This window comes from Protopterus annectens, chromosome 5.part1, assembly GCF_019279795.1.
Source record: "Protopterus annectens isolate FY-2018-M chromosome 5.part1, PAN1.0, whole genome shotgun sequence".
NCBI classification, from domain to species: domain Eukaryota; kingdom Metazoa; phylum Chordata; order Ceratodontiformes; family Protopteridae; genus Protopterus; species Protopterus annectens.
The window spans coordinates 415,528,780-415,549,586 of record NC_056736.1 but is presented as its reverse complement, the minus strand read 5'-3'; the positions used below and the strand labels follow the sequence as shown (position 1 = coordinate 415,549,586).

Sequence of the window (20,807 nt, the reverse complement as noted above, 5' to 3'; positions counted from 1 at the left end):
CTGGGAAGAGATGGATAGTCATACAGCACATGTTTTTTCAGTAAAAGAAGGCTTCTGAATCCCTGAAGTCTGTGTGGCTATAGCAGGAAGAGCCTGTTTGACAGCCTTTTACCTTAGCAGAAGGGCGAGATTGCCTATGAACAAAGGCTGGCTTAGAAGGGTAGTTTCAATGAAATTTAGGCACAGGAGAAACAAACACGTGTTTAAGCTCCTGTAAGGTCGTCCCCCTACTCTGAAGAGACTTAAACAAACCTGCAGCTGCTTCCCCAAACAAAAGTTTATTATCCAGAGGAGCATCCATCAGCATAGCCTTAATATCATCAGGTAAAGGTTGAAGCCTAAGCAAAGAATACCTCCTCATTACTGAACCAAAATCACCAGCCCTAGAAGAGGCATCTGCTGCATCATAACTACATTTGATAGAATGGTGAACCACTGGACAGGAAGTCCCTAGCAAGGAAAGTGCAGACATTTTACCCTCAGAAATAAGCTGACAGGCCCTAGAAAGAGGAGCCAATGCATACCAAGATATATGGGTCTGATAATAATACCCCTAAAACCTAGAGCAGCAGAAGTGTAAACCTTCTTACCCAGCTTTCTCATGGTTCTGCTGCCATGTCAAAAGGCAGTAACTTGGGAGAAGGAAGCAATTGAGATGGCTTATCAGAGGCTACAGACATTACAGAGACGTCAGAAGCAGGACATTTGTACAAAAAGTTACAATCCTCAGGCACCCTATAAAACATGTCAGGCTTCTTGGGAGCAGTGGACAAAGAATCAGGCACTTTAGAGGCATTATAAAAAGCATCCAGTAAACCAGCCAAAATAAGCGAAATAGCCACAGGTTTAGGAGATTCCATCTGCAGTAACTCATAGTACCTGTTATAGATATCAGAGACCTGAGCACAATTCCAGTTAGAATATTCTATCATCCTAGAGATTGTGTCTACAAAGAAAATTTCCCCAAAAGGAGTATCAGGAGTATTAGAGTCCTCCTCCTCCTCTGACCCATAGTCCAAAGGAGAAGAAATTTGAGAAGAATAAGCCAGGGATTCTTCATCAGAATCCAACTCTTCCTCAGAAGAACCCTGTTCTCTAGGCTTTTTAAGGGAAGTAGAGGACTGAAGAGGAGCAGAAACAGAAATCCTCTGTGAAGCCCTTAATGACATTAAAGCATTAAATAACTCCTGTGTAAAGGCCTGCCACTCACTTTGTGAATCCCTAGGAGCAGAAAAAATGTTTAGTTTTTTGCTTCTTTTTTAAGGGAACATCTGCTCTATAAAACTGAGAAGGCTCTGACCCAGGACAGCATTTGAGAACTGTAGTAGGGACTTCCTCCCTAAGAGGAATCTGTAGAATCACCTAAGCCCCTTGGAAACAATCAACAGTGGTTCCCCCTGAATGTTTGAAAAGGACTCCTGCAAAGCCTCATTGGACGTGCTGCCAGCCAGATCCTCACCAGCCTCCAACCCAGTCACAGCAGAGAAATCCAACAACAGAGCCAGGTGAGCCTCCAGGTTTGTAATGACCTCGAGAGAAATACTTGGCAGAGGCTGGACAGTGGAAGATTCTGGTTTTACCTTTTTCACCTTCTTCTTCCTTAATGGCTGACCCTCTGGGCAGGAAGTTCCTTCTATTGTATTTTTAGTGAGAAACTAATATGCTGGTTCTCAAGATACAAGGAACGGGAAAAAAGCCTACTATGAAGAGTTTTTGAGATGAATGCCTGAAAAATTGAAAAACACGTACGGTTGTGAGAAGCTTCCAGGCAAAAAAGACACTTATCGTGGCAGTCTTTATGGGGAATCTATCTCTTGCACTGGCATTTACCCTTCCTGGATGACATTAACCCCTAACAGCATAAAAAAGCCAAAAAAAAAAAACTCAACAGGGTACTTATCTGCAATGGCACACTTCAGCAAACAGGCATAGGCTTACACTGAAGAACAAAAATGCATTCAAAACTGGCAGAAAATGGATATAGGCAAACAGACCAATGGTTAGAAGAGGTGTTCGGATGGGCAGCAAAGAAGTTCTGAGTATGGTAAGCCTGAACATCACCTTTATGCCCTATGCTATCCGAGGAGCATTTGGGTGACATTCAGTGTAACTTAAAGCAACAGTAGGCTTTGGTAGACTGGCCAGATGTCGGGCTTCTATGGCAGACAATCCCATATGTTAAGAATAGTGCAGCGGTGAATGTAAGGACATGGGTCTACTTCATTTCACCTAACTTCCAATTCACTGACTTTCATTTCACTGACCCCAATTCACTGAAATTTCATTTGACTGACACTTCATTTCACTGACAGTTCATTTGACTGACAAGTATTATTAGCAAGAAAATGGAATATGCCCCCTTCCCCACTGTAGTGCGACCCTGGAGTTAGAATATATAGTTGGGGGTGTGTGGGGGGCACAGCCCCCCACATCGGGGGGGGTGCAGCCCCCCACTTCATTTCATATGATATTGTTAAGTTTTGATATAATATTGCTTAGTAAAAGAAAAGTAAGTGGGGGGCTTTGCCCCCCACACCCCCCGTTGTGGGGGGCTGTGCCCCCCACACACCCCCAACTATATATTCTAACTCCAGGGTCGCACTACAGTGGGGAAGGGGGCATATTCCATTTTCTTGCTAATAATACTTGTCAGTCAAATGAACTATCAGTGAAATGAAGTGTCAGTGAAATGAAATTTCAGTCATTTGGTCTCAGTCAAATGGGAGTCAGTGAATTGGAAGTTAGGTGAAATGAAGTAGACCCAAGGACATATAACTTTATGCTGGAATGAAAGCTGATAAGTGAAAATGTTGACATTTGACTTTAACATTCTGATGAAGAAGTTTGTTTGCCATCAGCATTTTGTGAAAATACTTTCCTTTTAGCACCTGAAAGAGTGTGGTTCATATTTCACTTTCTTTTGGTTGTTTCACTCCACTTGTTGGATTATACCTACATACTCTTAGTTTTGTTAGATAGGCCGCAGTGGTGCAGCGGTAGCATTGTTGCCTCACAGCAAGAGGTTCTCCCGTTCGATTCTCGGCTGGAGTGCCTTCTGTGTGGAGTCTGCATGTCCTCCCCATGGTTGAGTGGTGTTCAAAAGACATGCGTGAATGGGTGTGCCTTCATTGAGGGTTGGGCGTTGAGCTGGCACCTCAGCACCGTAAAACTCTACTGCCAATCATTAGTGGACTGGAGTTCTGCTGTGGCGACCTCTAACCAGGAAAAGACAAACAACAACAACAACAACTCTTAGTTTTGTTAGATATTTTAACAGCTCATTTCATGATTGGCTAAATGTATTTATTAGTTTGAATTCTAAGGGTCTAATAGATCTGGCGAGTGAAGCACACAGACAATCATGATGACACCTCCATCCAATCAGTCATGAAGTGACAAAGCCTTACTCGTACTTAAAATGCTCTGCAGCTTTTATCCCATTAAATCATCTGCATTTAAGAATTACTGTCAAAATAACTTCTTTTAACACATACTGTAACAGATAGTCCAGGATGCAGCTCTGTAAATAAAATTCAGTTTAAACACTTCAGATTTTAATATGGCTTTATTTAAATAATGTTAAGTTTCACATTTGATAAATTCTGTGATTATTTTATCTGCACTTCTGGATTCAATTCAGTTTATGCTCATCATATATAGAAAATATCTTGTATTAAAGAAAAAGCAATGTAAAATTACTTTTCATAGTCAGTAATGTGCAACCCACAATCACTCATCTAAAAGCCTGTTCCCACCTAGAAAGTGTATTTTTAAAATGGTAGCATGTAAAGGAGTCTTACTTTTTTCTTTGCTTGACCCCCAGGATAATCAGTGTGATGATGCCAATCACAACGATGCCCATGACAACGCCAAATAAGACCAGCCATACTGGAACCGGTGGTTCAACGGGCGGTGCTAATGTTACTGGAATTCCAACAAACTCCAATGTGTTGTCATCCAACAGGAAAGCATTGTTTATTCTTCCTCTGTGCTTCCTTTCAGGAAATAGAGCACAATACAAATTTAAAATATAAGCAAACTCAGTATAACACTTTCATTCTTTGTAAATTTTAAAAACAAAATGGATTTCTTTCATTCAACTAGCTCCTCCCCATTTTTGGACTGACAAGATCTGCCGAATCAATGAAAAAAATAATTCTTGTCTGAGAAGGATTTTAAATTATTAGTTGACGAGAACTGTAGATGTCACTAGACCATAGGATTGGCATGCCCATGAAAAAGATAGCAAATACAGTTTATATGTTAATGTATTATACAGAAATTAAACATATATTAAACCAAATTAATACACTGCATTGAATTACGAATAATACATACAGATATTGTTTCTTTTTTCTAAGTTTTACACTTTCCATTTTTCACACATTTGAAAAACATGATAAGCTACATTTGAAAAAAGAAAGCATATGGAAAAATCACATGGCCCCTGGTAAAGGCAGCTGGGGTTCATTTCTGAGATAGCACCCTAGAAATCATAAATTCTCCTGTGAAAAACAATGTATTATTGTCAAAAGATTTTTAATACTCTTAACATATACTGGAAGAATCACGCAGCAAAAAAGGTAGGCCAAAAAAGAGTTTATTTAACATGCATGGAGATCTGCCACAAAAAGTTCTTGGTTGCCAGCAGTCTAATTTCTACACACTTTACATGGGTTTATATACCCTCTTTCGTGCATACTCAGCAACTGGTTACTAGACAAGGAATTTCAGTCAAGGCTATAAATTCACTCAGTGGAGCCTTAGATGGTAAAAAAGTCAGACACAAGATAAGTTGGTGCCTACATCAAGGTAACATCTATGCACTCCTCCTTGGTCAGAGGTCAGTCCCAAGATAGGCCTGTGCCTGGACCAAAGTAGCATCTGTGCATTCCTTTCTGGTCAGCAAATTCCTTACAAGAAAAACAACTCATTTTAGCTTATTTCTTTGCACGCAATGCAGTTTCACATTTTAACCCTTCCTATACAGGATACAAAGATGTTGAACACAAAAGATTCTTACTACATTTCCCTCACAACACTTTGTATCCCCAGTAATACATTTTATTCATACAGGTTTTAACACAATTCATTTTCTGTATATTCAGAATAATAAGCTTTAGTTGCATTGGCAGACAATACACTTGATATTATCATTCGGATGCAAGGAATGCAACAACAACCCAACAGTAGGAATATAATGGCACCAACACATACAGCAATTAAGACATTCATAAATACTGTTCCCCAATTTCCAAACCAATTCTGGAAAAAGTCAGTCAATGGATTCTGTCCTGGTTTTGTAAGTTCAGAAACTTGTTGTAGGATCTCCAGATGACTGTTAATGTCATATCAGTTGTCTGTAATGAACGGACAACACTTGCAACTACCTTCTTTCGCCGCTAGGGTGAGTTCGAGCCATACGATTCTGCAACACTACAGTCCTTATTGCAGTTAACTCATCCGTCACCAATCCTAGCACAGAAAAGTTGCATTGCTCAGAGTTTCTAACAGTTTTGACAGTTTTCTGAGCTCCCAAATAGATTTTACTGTCCCATAAGCTGGAAGAATACCAGCCCAAGAAATGACATCATCGCCCAAGTCCATGTGTGACAGTCCCTTGCTGCTACTGTGGGCCAAATCGTGATGATAGATCCAGGATGCATCAATGTTACCTACGGGATTAACAGGTTTATTCACAGCACGTACATTTCGTATTTTACCTTGGGGAAGGGTAAATGAATGTCTTATGGCTGGTGCCAAATAACCCAAAAAACAACTGCCTGACCAATTCCTTGGTAACCATTTGTATGCTTTTTTACCACAGATAAAATAACAATCATTCACTTTGAGGGTGATATTTACTGGAATAGAATGATTTCCTTTGTCTTGTATCTCTTTAAACAAAAGATCATATACAGATAACATTTTTTCAAAAAAGCTTGTGACATTAATAAGCCCTGTACTATTAATAAGCACTCTTATAGGCTTGAAACTCGTTGCACAGTGCCCATCTATTGTACAGTTATGAATTATGGTTACATTACATTGACTCCAGTAGTGCTATTTTGTCCTTTAAGGTTACGTTTGAAGTTTCAAACAGTAAATTAGTCCATGTATCATTTGCCCCCAAAGGGACTGTACCTAACATCAGGCCACCATATACAGTAGGGATAGCTGTGCATATCCAACAATTTGAAACATTAAAAGACAAAGCATATGCATATTTAATAGCTTGGTACGTATTAAAGGGTGGATGCCAAGCTGTATTTTCATCTCTCTTCACTTGGCTAGTTTCGTTTGAAAATAAAAACGGCCAAAACAGAAAAGTAACAATCACACTTATTAACAACAAAATTAGTTTGGAATGCTTTTGTGGGGAAAGACTAAATCCTTCCAGTATTTGCATTGCTACAATAGTCAGATATTCATACAAAACAAGATTACTACTAATCAGTGTTCCTCAGTTTTCTGGTTCCACTTTCAGGATCCTGTTGTTCTTCTGATCTGAAAAATAATAATTCGTTAGAGAAGTGTTAGTTTTGTCAGCATTTTCTCATGTAATCTGCTATCTCTTCACCCCTCACGTTCCGCAGGCAAAATATTTTGCCACTGTGGGACGTAATAAGGTCTCCGTGATAATAGTTCAAATGGTGTGACCCTTTTGAGGTGGGAGTGGTACACTTAGACAGGAGTGCCAGAGGTAAGCAGTTTATCCAAGACTGATGTGTCTTGGCCATGAGTTTACGTAACTTGCCTTTGAGAATGCCATTATGGCTTTCAACCAACCCTGCTGACTGTGGGTGGTAGGCTCAATGATATTTTAACTTGATCTGAAAAACGGCAGCCAGCTTTTGAATAACTCGGTTTACAAAATGTGTGCCATTATCAGAATAGACGCATGTAGGTAGCCCAAAATGAGAGATAATGTTATTTGTAAGAGCCTTGGCTACTGACAGTGCATCTGAGTGTGCTACCGGAAAAGCTTCTACCCATTTTGTAAAAGCATCAATAATGACTAACACAAATCGCTTCTGTTGAACAGGAGTTAGTTCAATAAAATCCATACAGATTGTGTAAACTGGATACGGAGGCAGCGGAAAAGCTGCTGGGGTGATCCGCACCCCACCACCATGGTATCGTGCACAAAGCAGGCACGATAAACAAAATCATTTAGCATACGCTATAAAGCCCTTGGTCCAGAAAATTTGCTGGATTATCTGAACCATAGCAGCAGGGCCCAGATGAGATGGGCCATGCGTCATTAATGAGGCATACCTAAAAAGATTTGTTGGCAAGACATACTTATCATTTGGACCTACAAAAACTCCCTGCTTTTGAATAGCCCCATATTTAACCCATCGCTGTTTTTCCTGAACTGTACTAAGTTCCTGCATTACTTGTAAAGTTTGTAGATCAAATTTATCTGTAGGGTGAAGTTCCTTTTGTGTGGTCTCGAGTGCAAAAGTAGAGGTTAAGGCTACACTTTTTGCAGTTTTGTCAGCTAGTGCATTTCCAAGTGATACTGGATCCTTGGCATTTGTGTGTGCTGCCTTACAGATGGCCAATCCCCGTGGCAGTTGGACAGCTTGTAAGAGGCTAAGAAATAAATCCTTGTGGGTTATTTCCTTTCCTGAGGCAGTAACCATTCCCTATTTTTCCATTGCTGTGCAAAGACATGGACCGTGGAAAAGCATACTGACTATCTGTGTAGATAGTAACTGCCTTATCCTTGGAAATGGTACATGCTCTGGTCAAAGCAATCAATTCAGCGCTTGTGCGGACAGATTCCTGGGGAGAGGTTTTGCCTCTAGTACCTTAGTCTCAGTTGTGACTGCATAACCCACTTGTGTAATACCTGCCTCATTCTTACGTGCTGACCCATCTACTAACAGGGTCCAATCTGAATTTGCCAAAGGCTGATCCTTAAGTTCTGGTCTTGGTAAGACATTAGAGTGTATTAAGTCTAAACATACGTGAGGGGCACCGTCATCAGCTGTAGGTAACAGCGTGGCTGGATTAAGAGTGGTGCATCGCTCAATGGTCATGTGTGGTTGTGATAGTAACGTTGTCATGCAGGACAAATGTCTGCTAGGAGAGAGAAAGGTAACTTTATCCTGTAGAAGTATTACCGCGACAGAGTGCGGTACTCATAAGGTGAGGTCATGAAACAAAACTAGGGTTGCAGATGCCTGCACGGCCAGTGCAGCTGCGACTACTGCTTGTACACAGTGTGGCAACGATCGTGCCACTGTGTCCAGTTTACTGGAATAAAAGCTAATGGTCTCAACTTATCCCCATAAATTTGCAACAGAACCGATGTCATAAAGCCCTGCTTACAATCTACTGTCTGAACAAAAGGTTTTGTATAATCAGGGAAGCTAAGTGTTGCAGATCCTGCTATCAGTTGCTTTACCCTAGTAAATGCCTGTATTGCCTTATCTGTCCATTGCAGCGTCATGTGCTGCCATGGGAAGTGCAAAAATAAGTTATGAAAGTGGACTCACTTCCTCTGCATAATTGGGAATCCAACTACGACAAAAGTCAGTTATTCCTAAAAATGACATCATTTTTTTTTTTTTGTACTGGGCATTGGTGCCTGTAAAATAGCTTCTTTTATACAGTTATTTAGTTGTCTAGCAGCATTTGAAATGGTATAGCCTAGATATCGTACTTCAGCTTTACAAAATTGTAATTTAGATTTGTTTACCTTATGTCCCTCTTTTGCCAAGAAATGCAATAACCGAGTAGTTTCAGACTCACAGACAGCCTCCGTGGGTGCGGCCAGTAAGATGTCGTCCACATATAGTAGTAGATGACAGCCATGCTCCGGTTGAAACTGTGCCAGGTTTGTTGACATTTCTTGTGAAAAGATTGTAGGGCTCTCACAATCTTGTGTATGTGTACCGCTTGCTCATAAACGTAAAAGCGAACCAAAACCTACTAGCTTCCTGTAGAGGGATGGAAAAAAATGCGTTACTGATATCAATGACAGAAAAATACTTATCTGTGGGAAGGATATCATTTAACAAAACAAATGGATCTGGGACCATAGGAGCCCTTGGTACTACAGCAGCATTCACAGCTTGCAGATCCTGCACCATTCTCCAGGTCCCATCCGGTTTCCTTACTGGGAACAAGGGTGTGTTACACGGTGAATCTGTGCATGGAATTAAAACCCCAGCTCGTAATAGAGCCGTGATCACTGGTAGAATGCCTTCTTCTGCCTTTTTACTTAACGGATACTGACGCTTGTGAGGTCTAAAATCGGATTTTGGCATTATTTTAACCTGTCCTGCTGTTCTTATTAGCCCAATGTCATGTTGCCCGCGGGACCATAAGGAGTCTGGCACTGATTTTAACTTTAATTCTTCCTGCGGGGTTAGGAGATATAGTCAGAATGGCCCTCCCCCGGGTGGCGTTAGCCTGTCTTCGCGGAGGTGCACTGTTGGTCTAGCCTGGGTGACCCAATTTAGTCTTTGTACCTGTACGCCTTTACATGCCAACTGTTCTGGCGTCATTTTAGCCCATTCAGTAACTTTCCTCCCCACCAGATACCATGCCATTTGTTCTTCCCTTGTTACAGAGACATGTGCAATAGAATTATTGCGAAAAAGTAACTGCATATCTTTTGTAAGACTGCATGTAACTGCAGAATTTCCTGCTTTATCCCAATATAGATTTTGTAACAAGATTTTTGTGACCTTGTGTTTAAAGAATTGCTCTTCATATTTGTCGTCTGGTCCTACATACTTTCTGTAGTACATTGTACAGTGTAGTTGTTTAGCTACCACTGGCGGTTGTGTGCCATATTTGCTTAAGGCCAAATTAGTTAGCTCATTTACTACATTTTGTGGTCCAATTTCGACAAGATCATTACTGTACCAGTAGTGTAAATCACCCTGCCCCACCTGCAACATAACATCTTGAATTTCTACTGCTTGGCTAAAATCCCTGATGCAGTCGGCACAGCTGCTATGCCAAACACGTGCATCAAATCTCTCCCTAATAAGTTTACAGGGCAAATTTTGGAAATAATGACTCGAAATCTGATAGTTTGGTTAGTTTCAGGGTCCGTGAACCATAAGGGTTTAGATAGTGGTTCTTTATAAATGCGGCCATTGGCTGCCTTTACTAATACATAGTCATCAGAAGTTACATCAGATGGCACTGCAGAGGTTTTTAGCAGGGTCCTGGAGGCCCCTGAATCACACAAAAATTGTACATCCTTCCCTTCCACTTGAAGTGTGATAATCGGTTGTGCCTCTAGCTGCATAGTTACAGCCAGCGCTGTTAAATTAACAACCTGTTATTCGCCTTTGTCTGAAAAATCAGTCACTTCATTCTCCCATCCTGCACATTCCCTTTTACCTTCTTTATTCACATTCTCAAAATCATTCTCATTTTGTATTACTGACTCTTGCCAGTCGACCTCAGCACCTGGGTCCGGTTCGTCCGTGCTGCCATTATATAGTCATGCTGAACTATGATTTGGAGCAGCAGTGGATTTCCCGGGATTCAGGCAATCTCTTGCGAAATGCCCCTTCTTACTGCATTTAAAACATTCCCCCCTCTTTTGTCTGCCTTCGTAATCTTCAAAATGTCCTACAGTCCTTCTCCCTCTGCCTCTACCCCGTCCCCTTCCTTTACCTCTGTTGGACGGAGCTTACATTAACATAAGTGTTTTATCCGCGCTCACCGTAAAGGTTTGAGCCTGTTTTCTTTTCTTTTTCTCAACATATTTTTCTGCATGTAAAGGGATATGAGTGTGTGGACAGGGTATGTACCTTAGCTTCTTTTTGTTTTTACTCTGATTTGTCTATACTATGGTTACGTAGCTCCAGAGTCTCCTCTGCTTGTTTTTTGTAAAACTATGGAGGGTATTTTTCCCTGCTTCCCTGCCTCCTGTAAGACTACGGAGGACACCTTTTCTTGATTTCCTGCTTCTTTCTTTTTGTTACTGGGGTGGATTAACCATGTCTTTTCTAACTTCGGGATACAAGGGTGGGGCTGTCGGTTTACGACAGACAATAGATGTTTCGTCATCTTCTTTGTGGACAAAAAATGCATCTTTTGCACTCGAGCCACCATCTCCCTTATTTGAAAATTGTTCCTTATATCTCTTATTAGCTTCTTCTAACCATTTCTGTGCTTGAGGAAATCCTACCTTTTTTTGTTTCTTAACCTTACCTCCTGTGTCCCTGCGCAGGTCTCTCACTAGATTTTGACATTCTGATTTATTCAAGGTACCACTAAACCCATAGTCTTTTTACATTTTTTCATATATTTTAAGTTTTTCGGATGTAATTTAAACATATATTCCTCATCCTCAGTCCTTTTATTTAAGCAGCCCTTACTAACACAACAACTGCTTCCTGTTCCCATTTTTCTTATTTAAAAGAAAAACTGTTTCCTTTTCCTGAGATCTCTACTGGTCTTTTGTAAAATTTTAAACAAAAGAAATTCCTTTATGACTAGTCCCTTAAAAAACTTTTACAAAAACAAAAAAGCTTACCTTACTGCGGATCTTCCGCCCTCGTTCACCGTCCACGGATCGAATCTAAGAGTGACTGGCCTCTACTTACGACTTCTTTGTCGGAGGTCTTTCCGTTCAAGGGAGCCCGAGATTCGTTCTCCCTTCCTGTACAGGTTTTTCAGTCCCTCTTATGCGATTCATCGTGAAGAGGTGGCCCCACGTTCTTGGGCCAGAAATGTCAAAAGATTTTTAATACTCTTAACATATACTGGAAGAATCACGCAGCAAAAAAGGTAGGCCAAAAAAGAGTTTATTTAACATGCATGGAGATCTGCCACAAAAAGTTCTTGGTTGCCAGCAGTCTAATTTCTACACACTTTACATGGGTTTATATACCCTCTTTCGTGCATACTCAGCAACTGGTTACTAGACAAGGAATTTCAGTCAAGGCTATAAATTCACTCAGTGGAGCCTTAGATGGTAAAAAAGTCAGACACAAGATAAGTTGGTGCCTACATCAAGGTAACATCTATGCACTCCTCCTTGGTCAGAGGTCAGTCCCAAGATAGGCCTGTGCCTGGACCAAAGTAGCATCTGTGCATTCCTTTCTGGTCAGCAAATTCCTTACAAGAAAAACAACTCATTTTAGCTTATTTCTTTGCACGCAATGCAGTTTCACATTTTAACCCTTCCTATACAGGATACAAAGATGTTGAACACAAAAGATTCTTACTACAATTATTAATACAAAGAGAGTGTATCTCAAATGAAATACCAGTCTTCTTCTTTCAGCTGCTCCCGTTAGGGGTCGCCACAGCAGATAATCTGTTTCCATTTCTTCCTGTCCTCTGCATCTTGCTCTGTCACACCAACCACCTGCATGTCCTCCCTCACCACATCCATAAACCTTATCTTAGGCCTTCCTCTTTTCCTGTTACCAGCTTCATCCTTAGCATCTTTTTCCAAATATACACTGCATCCCTCCTCAGCACATGTTCAAACCATCACAATCTTGCCTCTCTGGCTTTGTCCCCAAACCTTCCAAGCTGAGCTGACCCTCTAATATACTTATTCCTAATCCTGTCCACCCTTGTTACTCCCAGTGCAAATCTTAACGTCTTTAACTCTGCCACTTCCAGCTCTGACTCCTGCCTTTTTGTCAGTGCCACTGTCTCCAACCCATACAACATAGCTGGTCTCACTACCCTCTTGTAGAGTTTCCCTTTCACTCTTACTGGTATTTGTCTGTCACAAATCACTCCTGACACTCTTCTTCACCCACTCTATCCTGCCTGTACTCTATTCTTCACTTCTCTTCCACACTTAACCATTACTCTGAACTGTTGATCCCAAGTATGTAAACTCATCCACCTTCACCACCTCTACTCCCTGCATCCTCACCATTCCTCTATCCTCCCTCTCATTCACACACATATATTCTGTCTTAGCCCTGCTGACCTTCATTCCTCTGCTCTCTAGTGCATATCTCCACCTCTCCAGGGTCTCCTCCACCTGTTCCCTACTCTAACTACAGATCACTATGTCATCTGCAAACATCATAGTCCACGGGGACTCCTGTCTGATCTCTTCTGTCAACCTGTCCATCACCATTGCAAATAAGAAAGGGATCAGAGACGATCCTTGACGTAATCCCACCCCCACCTTAAACGTATCCGTCACCTCACTGCTGTCACACTACCCTCGTACATATCCTGCACCACTCTTACATACTTTTCTGACACTCCCAACTTCCTCATACAATACCACAACTCCTCTCTAGGCACCCTGTCATATGCTTTCTCTAAGTCCCCGAAGACACAATACAACTCCTTCTCACCTTCTCTGTACTTCTTCATCAACACTCTCAGAGCAAACATTGCATCTGTATTGCTCTTTCCTGGCATGAAACCATACTGCTGATCACTAATCATCACCTCCCTTCTTAACCTAGCTCCCACTACTCTTTCCCATAACTTCATGCTGTGACTGATCAATTTAATCCCTCTGTAGTTACTACAACTCTGCACATCACCCTTATTCTTAAAAATCTGTACCAAAACACTTTTTCTCCATTCCTCAGGCATCCTTTCACTTTCTGAGATTTCATTAAACAATCTAGTTAAAAACTCCACCGCCATTTCACCTAAACACCTCCATGCTTCCACAGGTATGTCATCTGGACCAACAGCCTTTCCATTCTTCATCCTCTTCATAGCTATCCTTACTTCCTCCTTGCTAATCCACTGCACTTCATGATTCACTATCCGCACATCATCCAACCTTCTCTCCCTCTCATTCTCATCATTCATCAGCCCCTCAAAGTATTCTTTCCATCTGTGCAACACACTCTCCTCGCTTGTGAGTACGTTTCCCTCATTATCCTTTATCACCCTTACCTGCTGCACATCTTTACTAGCTTGGTCCCTCTGTCTAGTCAATCGGTACAGGTCCTTTTCTCCCTCCTTAGTGTCCAACCTTTCATACAACTCTTCATACGCCTTATCCTTAGCCTTTGCCACCTCTCTTTGCCATGCACCTCATCTTCTTATATTTCTGTCTACTTTCTTCATCTCTCTGACAATCCCACTTCTTCTTCGCCAACCTCTTTCTCTGTATACTCTCCTGTGCTTCCTCATTCCACCACCAGGTCTCCTTGTCCTCCTTCCTCTTTCCAGATGTCACACCAAGCACCTTTCTAGCCATCTTCCTTACTAGCTCTGCTGTAGTTACCCAGCTATTCGGTAACTCTGCACTACCACCCAGTGCCTGTCTTAACTCTTTCCTGAATTCCACCTCACAGTTACCCTTTTTCAATTTCCACCATTTGATCCTTGGTGCTGCCCTCACACTCCTCCTCCTCTTCTTGAACACAAATGTCATCCTACAAACCACCATCCTATGCTGCCTAACTACACTTTCCCCTGCCACCAATTTACAGTCTCCAATCTCCTTCAAACTGGCCCTCCTGCATAGGATATAATCCACCTGTGTGCATCTCCCTCCACTCTTGTATGTCACTTTATGCTCCTCCCTCTTCTTAAAATACCTATTCACCACAGCCATGTCTATCCTTTTCGCAAAATTCACTACCATCTTACCTTCTGCATTCCTCTCCTTAACACCATACCTGCCCATTACTTCCTCATCCTCTCTGTTCCCTTCGCCAACATGCACATTGAAATATGCTCCAATCACCACTCTCTCACCCTTGGGTACAGTCATCACCGCTTCATCCAACTCACTCCAAAATGTTTCTTTCTCATCCATCGCACACCCAACTTGTGGAGCATATGCACAAACAACATTCATCATTACACCATCAATTCCCAGCTTCATAAACATCACTCTGTCTGACACTCTTTTCACCTCCAAAACACTCTTAGCATACTGTTCCTTCAGGATAACCCCTGTGCCATTTCTCCTCCCATTCACACCATGATAAAACAATTTGAACCTGCCTCCGATACACCGAGCCTTGCTCCCCTTCTATCTGGTCTCTTGCACACACAGTATACCAACCTTCCTTCTGTCCATCATATCAGCTAGCTCTCTTCCTATACCAGTCATACTGCCAACATTCAAAGTTCAGACCCTCACTACCACAGTCCTAGCCTTTACCTGCCTTCGGGCATGCCTTCCCCCTCTTCTCCTCCTTCGGCCAACAGTAGCCCAATTTCCCAGTACTTTTTTTTCATGGAAGAAAAAAATTAATTATTGAAATTTCAGCAACTGATACAAGATGAATAATACAGAAAACTGTAATTATATTATTAATTAATAGATGGTGTTTTGTTGCTGCTGTTTTTCATCCACCTTTGTAATGTTCGATATCTGAGTTCCTGCTTCTTTAATATTTCTGCAGTTATCTCATTTGTAATTGTAGCTTCTATTAACCAGAGCTGCTCTGTGTTTCGCCTCCTTTGCCAGAGGCCCAGAATGTGTTTCTGCTTGAATCTAAGCCATCCAAAGCTAAGAACAAGAATCTAAGTTTATTTAGAGTTTAAGCTGCACTTTTTCATCTTTATTTTACTGTTTTACTGCATTAATTTGTACCTTTTTTACAGTTTTTACTGTTTGTGCCTGTACATTATTCACACTTGTTTTGCACTGAAATATTGCTTAGTTAGCATAGACTAGATCCAGACTTGCTGAATCTAGCCTGTTTCTCATACACTTGAACTCAAATCCAGCCATCTTACATTAAGAAGGGCTCCCCTGAACCCTTGTGGTAAAAGAGCTGGATATAGCTTTGTCTGAGCTGAGGATTGCTGGAGGAAGGATCATTGTGTGATTTCCTATTGGCAGACTAGTTTAAAACTGTTTAATATCACCTTTATATAAGCCTCGTGTTCATGCATAGCTGTGCACTGCACAATGGGGACTAACAGTGCCTTGTACACACCCAAACACCTAGAAACACCTTTTTCCCTTGACTCCAGTCAGTGAAACCTCCCAGGCTTCCCTGCTACTCTACGGGCAATTGAGCTGTGCACTTCTGCACTGCAGGCAACTCAGCTGAATACTGAGTAGCATCATCCCACTTTTCATCCCTGATCATCTATAGAATTAAGCCCCCTTATAATTCCAGAGCAATAGCTGATCTAATTTGCCCTCTCACAAATTAGTACTTAGAATTACCTACTACCATGGACAGTCAGTTTCCCAAAATTTCTCCAGCCAGCCTGATTGATATGGGTATCCTGAGGCAATGTAGCAATTGCCTCATGTATACTGACAACCACCTTCTCCTAAACCAAACAAATACAGTATATGAGAGATGTAACTATAGCAGGAAACTTGAATCAGTCCTCACTTGTAACAATAAACAAAACATCAAACAGGTTATCAGCACACACACCTTTCCTCTTAAACAAGATGAAGTCAAGACACATAATAATAAGTCCAGGTTAGGCAGAGTCCCTCATTGACTCTCTACAAGAGGAATCTTGATGAGTGGATGGGAGATCGTAGGTTTACCACAGGTATCACTTCTGTGTCACTGTTAGACAGAGGCACAGTATACTAACCTCGAAAAAGGGCATAGCAAAATTAATTTAAAATGGGTAGCGAAAGCCAAACACACTCTGGCTAGGCTTATAAATGCCCTAGGGCAGATAGCCTAGTATGAACCTATGAACCTATAATACCACATGTTCAGAGGTACTCACCAAGAGCTTACCAAAAGACCAGAGACCTCCTAAGTGCAAGCAACCCATACAAACTGGTATATGAACTGAACCACGATTACACATAACAACACACATATGAATGTATCAGAAATTAAGACCCTAAGCAAAAATAACCTCAAAACCTAATGTCCTGGTCATAGGCAACTCAATAGTGAGACACACAGGTGTCTCCCTCACCAGGTTGGTCAAGGAGATGGTCACGGCCAGCTGTCTGTCAGGTGCCGGGATCCATCAAGTCATGAACGCACATATTTAAGTCACTCAGTAACAATTACTGTTATGACTCTGTCATAGCACATGTTAAAGTGAATGACTTGAAATGTACCTCTCTGGACTATATGAAGAGAGACATGACAGGACTCTTAGATTATGTGTCTCAGGCAGGTATGTCCCTAGCCTTAAGCAGCATTCTACCTTCACCTAGGATGATGCCACAATACAGACAAAAAATGATTGATTTCAAGAATTGGCTTAGCTTCTGGGGCTACTCCAAGGGGATCCAGTATCTGTCAGCTTGGGAAGACATGGTCGACAGACCACGATGCTTTGCCAGAGATAGCTTTCACCTTTCTCCTCAAGGCTTTCAGATACTGGCAAAGATGCTTGCCTCTCCCACAGTGCCTTGTGAAACAACAAAACGTCCAATGTAAAAAAAATCCACTGAAGACAAATTCAAGGTCATGCTGCTTAATGTTAGATGCCTAAACAGTAAACTGCACTCCCTGGAAGCACTCCTCACCTTGGAAGATGTTGACATCTGTGCAGTCATTGAGACTTAGTTCAAGTCCTCAGAAAACACTCCTGCCATACAAGGCTACAATGCCTTTCACATGTTCAGACCTCAGAACGAGTGTGAAAGAACCAAAAGTGGGGGTGTATCCATTTTCATTAATTCCAAGCACTCCTCAAGACAAGTGAAACAGTACAACTTTCTTGAGATACTCCAGGGCCAAATAACTATAGGTAAAATACCCTACCACATCACAGCTAGCTACAGGTCAACCACCATGAACCATAAGAAACACACCACCTACCTGGACTTGTTAGAGTTACTCAGTATACAGCCAAACACCTTGGTCATGGGAGACTTTAATGACCTGTCCATCAAGTGGGTGATATGAGCACAAACACAATCACTCTGAGGTTCCTAGACTTTGTTATTTCAAATGCCCTGGAGCAGTTAGTCTGCACCCCCACAACTGGCTCAAATATCCTAGATGTAGGACTCATCAACATTGGGGGGGGGGTCACTGCACTAATTCCACTGTGTTCTACTCCCTGATTAATTCAGAACATAAATCTGTCTCTTTTGAAGTAAAGATCAGACCTGACACCCCTACAGGAGCAAAAAAAATTGAAAAGCTTCTCCAAAGCAAACTATAGCCTTCAAAGTGATGGTATAAAAGATTTCAAAGCCCCTGCTAACACAGCCAACAATGACTCCTATGCAGAGAAGTACACAAACACCCTATATAGCCACTTAAACAAATGTATTTACTCAGCTGTACCTAACAGGACTAAAACCAGGTCCTCTCAAAAAACAAGTCACCGTGGACTGCAAGTATAAATAAGTTATATAACAAAAGAAAGAAACTGATATCTAAGAACAAGAGGGAACTTACTCGGGAAAGGACGGTTACCCTCTACAGGTTAAATAAGCAAATCAGAAACCTTGTAAAGTCCACTAAAGATAGTTATGAGACTAAATTAGCATCCCTAGCTAAACACAATCATAAGGCATTCTTTAGCTACATCTAAAATCTAAAAGGGAATGCCCAGATGTGTGCCGAACTTGTAGTGGACAGCACTAGTCACACTAAACCTGAAGAAATTGCCAACCTTTTAACTAACAGATTTGGTGATAACTTCATCCCCTTGTCCCCACCAGCCATACCCTATAGCATTCATGACACCAGTGGTCTACTGAGTAGACCAAAGAACAGCTCATACTAGTGCTCTCCAAGGCCAAACACAGGACCTCTATGGGACCGGATAACACCCAGGTTGCTTACTAAACAATCTAAAACAAGACCTAGTGGAACCACTTAGCAGTCTCTCTAACCACAGCCTGAGCATGGGTTTTGTCCTGGCGGAGTGGAAAACAGCAACAGTAATCCCCTTGCACAAAGGGGGTCCATCAACCAACCCTGGGTACTAAAGACGCATTAGCCTGACCAGCCTTATCTGCAAGGCCATGGATAGAATCATCATGGACCTTATCAACCAGGAAATAGGCAACTTTCAAACTCTTGAACCAACCCAGTTTGGTATTGCCAACCGTAGATGTTGCTTATTAAACTTGGTGGACTTCTTTAAGAATGTCACCAAAGCCCTGGATGAGGTGAAAGCAGTACATACCACCTAGCTTGATTTAGCCAAGCCATACAACACAATTCCCCACTCAGGGATCATTGAGAAACTCTCCCAGCTGGAGATTAACCCATACATCACTAAATGGGTAGCCAAATGGTTCACCGATAAAACACATACTTTTAAAGTCGGGGAGTCCACTTTCACCAGTAGATCAGTTACCAGTGGAGTACCACAAGGATCTGTACTGGGCTCTCTACTGTTTGGAATCTATTTCTCTGAAGTCCAGGCAAAATTAGATGGCCTGTGGCTTACCAAGTTTGCAGATGACTGTAAACTCTGTGCAATCACAAAGTGCCCCAATAATGTCAACATATTACAGAAGGGACTGACACAAACAAATGATTGGTGCTAAAGCCACAGACTAAAACTACATGCAAAAAAATGCCTCATTATCCCATTTGGTAAAGACGTAACCCCTGCTAATTATGATATAGATAGCACCCCTCTAAGCTCAAAACCAGTGGTGTGAGACTTGGGAACACAGGTTGCTAGCAATCTAAACTTCGATCACCATGTGTCCATAATGATAAGGAAAGCCTTCTACACTGCACATCTAATAAATAAGGGCATCACATCCATAACTCTGCTGTACTCAACCCTTATCAGACCACTAATTGAGTACAATGCTCCCTTCTGTATGTACCTTACCAGACACCTGCGGAAACTGGAGAGACCACAGAGGTTTCTAACTAAAAGAAACCAGGGCCTTCAAAACATGACATACATGGAAAGACTGAAAGCCCTGTCACTGTACTATGTATCATAAAGGCTGCTCAGAGGTGGCCTGTGCCTGGCCTACAGAGCAGTCTTGGACCCTGCCTTAATGGAAATGCTGCACATCTGCTAATCAAATGGGACAAGAGTCACCCACTCCAGGGATCTCAGCCTAGCCTGCAACATTAACAGAAAATGTGAGAGAGACAGATCCATCTCCCAAAAATTGCTGCTCCTCTGTAATAAGCTCCCACTTCACGTGAAGCAGAGCTTCTCAATGACCCTATTTAAGTAAAATCTTGACAACTGGACAGGTAGCTGTAAATTCATCCCCCAGGGGTGGCACCTATGTACTTCATGGACAGGGGCAGTCGGTGCTGATCATAGAATCAATCTGCTAACAACGACCACCTAACTATGGTCAATTAAGATACATGTTTTTTTTTACATGGCTAGGCTTCTAAAGGCCCTAGGCCATTAGCCTAGTAACCTCTTTTGAACCTATGAATCCATGACAAAAATGGTAACCAGCAGTTGGTTTGTTGCAAATGCTGTGCTTAGGCCAAGTCTTGGAAAAAGGTGAGTTTTTTGTTTGTGTACACCTTTACTACAACCTTTTTCTAACTTTGTGTGACCTTGAAGGATGTGGGAGCTAAACATCAACAAAGGAGGGGTATAAGGGGACTCCCACCCTATAAAAATGATGGTTTCATAGTGTAGAGCAATGCTTTCTGTGGCATTAATTTGAGATTGTGATTAAATGTGCTATTAGATTTTTTTGGTATGTGCTGATTATAGAAGCTATGATTAATCATTGTAAATCCAAGCATACTGCACATTGAATACATATACACTAAGTCCCCCAACTCTCTAGTACAGGCACTATCGATTCACAGGTAAGCTGCATTGCAGAAAATAGCATGCTGTATAGGCCCAGGCAGTAACTCTGATTTAAGCACTGCATGCTGTATCACAACGAAGATCAACAGACTTATTTGTCAATATATTCATTACTATAAGTAATACAGAGGAGGATAAATAATAATTAGTTACAT

At 41.6% G+C, this 20,807-nt stretch overlaps 1 protein-coding gene across 2 annotated transcripts in view; it reads right to left on the bottom strand.

Moving 5' to 3' along the window:
- Window positions 1–20,807, bottom strand: part of CLTRN (collectrin, amino acid transport regulator) — a 353,197-nt gene that overhangs the window by 21,825 nt on the left and 310,565 nt on the right. For both annotated transcript variants that reach the window (XM_044073072.1, XM_044073071.1), the window contains exon 5: window positions 3,801–3,995. In XM_044073072.1, the coding sequence (XP_043929007.1) occupies window positions 3,801–3,995 (195 nt within the window). The remainder of the gene's footprint in view (window positions 1–3,800; window positions 3,996–20,807) is intronic.